The sequence below is a fragment of the Nicotiana tabacum genome, chromosome 22 (assembly GCF_000715075.1).
Source record: "Nicotiana tabacum cultivar K326 chromosome 22, ASM71507v2, whole genome shotgun sequence".
NCBI lineage: Eukaryota > Viridiplantae > Streptophyta > Magnoliopsida > Solanales > Solanaceae > Nicotiana > Nicotiana tabacum.
The window spans coordinates 227980803-227984372 of record NC_134101.1 but is presented as its reverse complement, the minus strand read 5'-3'; the positions used below and the strand labels follow the sequence as shown (position 1 = coordinate 227984372).

General features: G+C 39.4%; 1 protein-coding gene across 1 annotated transcript; it reads left to right on the top strand.

The window, feature by feature from the left end:
* The first annotated feature begins 310 nt into the window (after positions 1-310).
* Positions 311-994, top strand: LOC107823301 (uncharacterized). Its single transcript, XM_016649929.2, has 2 exons — positions 311-449; positions 714-994. Exons 1-2 carry the CDS (start codon positions 311-313, stop codon positions 992-994), a joined length of 420 nt encoding a protein of 139 aa, XP_016505415.2.
* The last annotated feature ends 2576 nt before the right edge of the window (positions 995-3570 follow it).

Below are 3570 nucleotides of genomic sequence, written 5' to 3'. Positions count from 1 at the left end.
ATTCAGCTGAAGACTATGCGAGACTGTATATCAAGGAAATAGTTTGGCTACATGGAGTTCCGCTTTCTATTATATCTGACAGAGGTGCCCAATTTACAGCTAATTTCTGGAGGTCTCTTCAAGAAGGTTTGGGTACTCTTGTTAACCTTAGTACAGCCTTTCATCCGCAGACCAACGGACAAGCCGAACACACTATTCAGACGCTCGAAGATATGTTGCGAGCTTGTGTCTTAGACTTCAAGGGAAGTTGGGAAGATTATTTACCGCTTATTGAGTTTGCCTACAATAACAGTTTCACACCGGTATACAGATGGCTCCCTATGAAGCACTATATGGGAGGAAATGCAGATCTCCTATTGGCTGGTTTGATGTTGGCAAGACAAAGTTGCTAGGACCCGAATTGGTACAGCAAGCTGTAGAAAAGGTAAAGTTGATCCAGGAAAGGTTGCGTACAGCTCAAAGTCGACAGAAATCATATTCACATAGCCGATGTCGAGACTTGGAATTTGCTGTGGGAGACTAGGTATTCTTGAAAGTGTCGCCTATGAAGGGTCTAATAAGATTTGGCAAGAAGGGGAAACTCATCCCTAGATATATCAGGCCATATCAGATTGTTTAGAGAATTGGGCGAGTAGCCTACAAACTTGACTTGCCACCGGAATTAGACGCAATCCATCCGGTATTTCACGTTTCCATGCTTCGCAAATTTTTAGGTGATCCTTCTTGCATCAGCCCTATTGAGGATATTCAAGTTACCGAGGACTTATCATATGAAGAAATACCTGTTGTCATTCTTGACCGTCAAATTCGTAAGCTACGGACTAAAGAGGTAGCCTCAGTAAAAGTACTTTGGAGGAACAATAATATAGAGGAAATGACATGGGAGGCCGAGGAGGACATGAAGTCCAGATACCCTCATTTATTTGAGTCTTCACGTGATATGCTTGAGACAAATATGGCAGGTGTTGCACAGATATCAACCAGGGACAGTTGAGGTAATTAAGTTATGGCTAACCTTCTTATTATCATTATTGTATAAGTAAACGGGCGTGTGGGGCCAAGTTGATGTTATTATGATGATGTGTAGCCATGTGTGGCCTTAGATATGTATGTTTGGGCTGATGACAGGTTTTGGATAGTCTTATTTACAGGGGAAACTCTGGCGAATTTGTTTTTTTTAAAAAAATTCAGAGGTTAGGTTAACCGCTAACATTCGAGGACGAATGTTCTTAAGGGGGGGAGAATGTTACACCTTGTGTATTTGGCGTTATCATGCTGTAAAGGAGCTAATTCGATAGGAAGATAATTTCTATGAGATATTTAAATGTTTCTATAGTTATACGTTAAGATTGGAAGTCATTCGAGTTGTGATAAAAAATTCGACAAAGATCGCCGCAAGTTACGGGTTTTAAATTTCACTGAAATTTGGATAAAATGTTGATGAGTTTTTCTCTCAATATACTAGGAGTTATGGTGTGTTATACCCACCGAATCGAAGGTCTATGAGTCTAGTTTCCAACGCAACAAACCTTTCATTAATACGACTTCGGGGTAGAGAGATATTAACATTTTTGTACATGGGTGCACACTGTTACGGGAACAGTGAGCATAGTCGGTTTTTTGTTAAATTCTTTTTTTATTTAAGTCAGTTTTAAAACATAACCTCTGCGTTTTATCCTCTCCAAAACAGAACCTAAAACCTAGGGATTTCCTCTCAAACTCCTCTCATCCATCTAGCCAATCATAACAACAATTTAGTCATCCTCAAGATAGAGAACACCATGGTAGCTTCGGAATCGTGAATTCTTCGGTGTTTCACTTTTCGTAGGAAGACTCCGCCTTGAAGTAATCTCGAATTTAAAGTAATTCTGGTCACATAAGGTATGATTTAACTTCCTTTTTGATCTTTGTAAACTTCTACCATAAGAATTCCTAAGAAATAGTTGAAACCTCTATAGAAATGTTCTTGATTTTTTTAAAGAAACCTCTCTTAATATGACTTGATTGTTGGGGCTGTTTTATATGGTTTTATTGTGTTGTTTGGATCTATGAAGATATGGATGGAATCGTGTCGATGAGGATATGTAGTAAAGTAAAAATTTGGTGGTCTGTTGGGGGGAAATTAAGCTACAAAAGAGTACAAATTCATGTCGGCAAGTTGTTTGCTTAAATGTCTAAATGAAGAATTATATAAGATATGAGCTTGAATTTGATATTGAATGGTTCGTAATATGTAGGAAATCATTCCTAAGGCTTTCGAGGTCTCGGAAACCGTATATAACTCCATCAACAAGGTATGTAGGGTTTTCGCTATACTTTTCGACATGACTAGAATTCGAATACACGTTTATCGAATTGTTTCGCCGGATTTGAGTTATTTCACCTTCAACTTATAAAGATGCTTAGACCTGATCCTTTCTCATAGATTGCTTACTTCAGAGAATATCTATGAATTCTCGGTTTTCCTTGTTCCTTGCTTAAAAAGAACTAGAGCCTTTTTAATCGTTCTCCTTTCGACGTTCATATAAATCATGAATAAGTAACACTTACTTCAAAGGTACTCATAATACATAACTCTCATGTTCTTAGGACTTGTTGGCTCGTAGTTGAAAAATTAAATATTTTAGCGACAACCATGATAGTCGGGGAATAATGATGATAGGCCACTTCGACTCTTATTAGAATACGTCTTTTAAGGTTAGTTTTGCATTGCACTTACATAATTCATGATTTAATGTATGTATGTATTTACTTTCATTACCGGGCCGCACTATAGACGGCCGGGTATGACACCTATTGTGTAACCACTGATCAGTTGGGATTACCGAGCTTCATGTGGCCGGGTACGATTCTACCGAGCCTTTATTATGGCCGGATATGTTATGGATATTGTAGCCCCACAGAGGGATTTATTATTATATAATGTAGTATATTATAAGGAGCGATAGTGAGCGACGATTCCACGAGCATACATTTATATCCATGTTGAATTTTAGTTTCCTATCGAGGCTAGTTTCAGAATTCAAATTGTATCTATATCTCTTCTCTTAATAATTATATTTTTCATGTTACACTTGTCGCCCTACATATTCAGTACATATTTCGTACTGACGCCTTTTTATGCGTTGTGTTCATGCCCACAGGTTCGGATAGACAGAGCGGCGTGCCTCCTCAGTAGGACCCCCAGGATCAGCGTTGGGTTTCGCACTCCACTTCTTCGGAGTTGCTGACTTTGAGTCCATAGGTACTATTACAGATGTATATGAGTAGTTTTGGGCATGTCGGGGACCTTGTCCCGGCCTGTTGAGATTGTCTTACACTCTCAGAGGCTTGCAGACTAGCGGTCATTGCATGTATATTTTTTTTTGTATGGCCCTATCGGCCTTCTGGATAGCTGTCATACTGTTGTTGCAGCCTTGTTGGCCTAAGTTATATGTGTGTGTGTGTGTGTGTGTGTGTCGTTTTGGGCTCTTCTGCCTACATGTTATTATATTTCAGATCATATATCATGGTTGGTTCGCTCGGGCCTTCGGGCATCGGGTGCCAGTCACACCTCCCAAGATTGGGGTG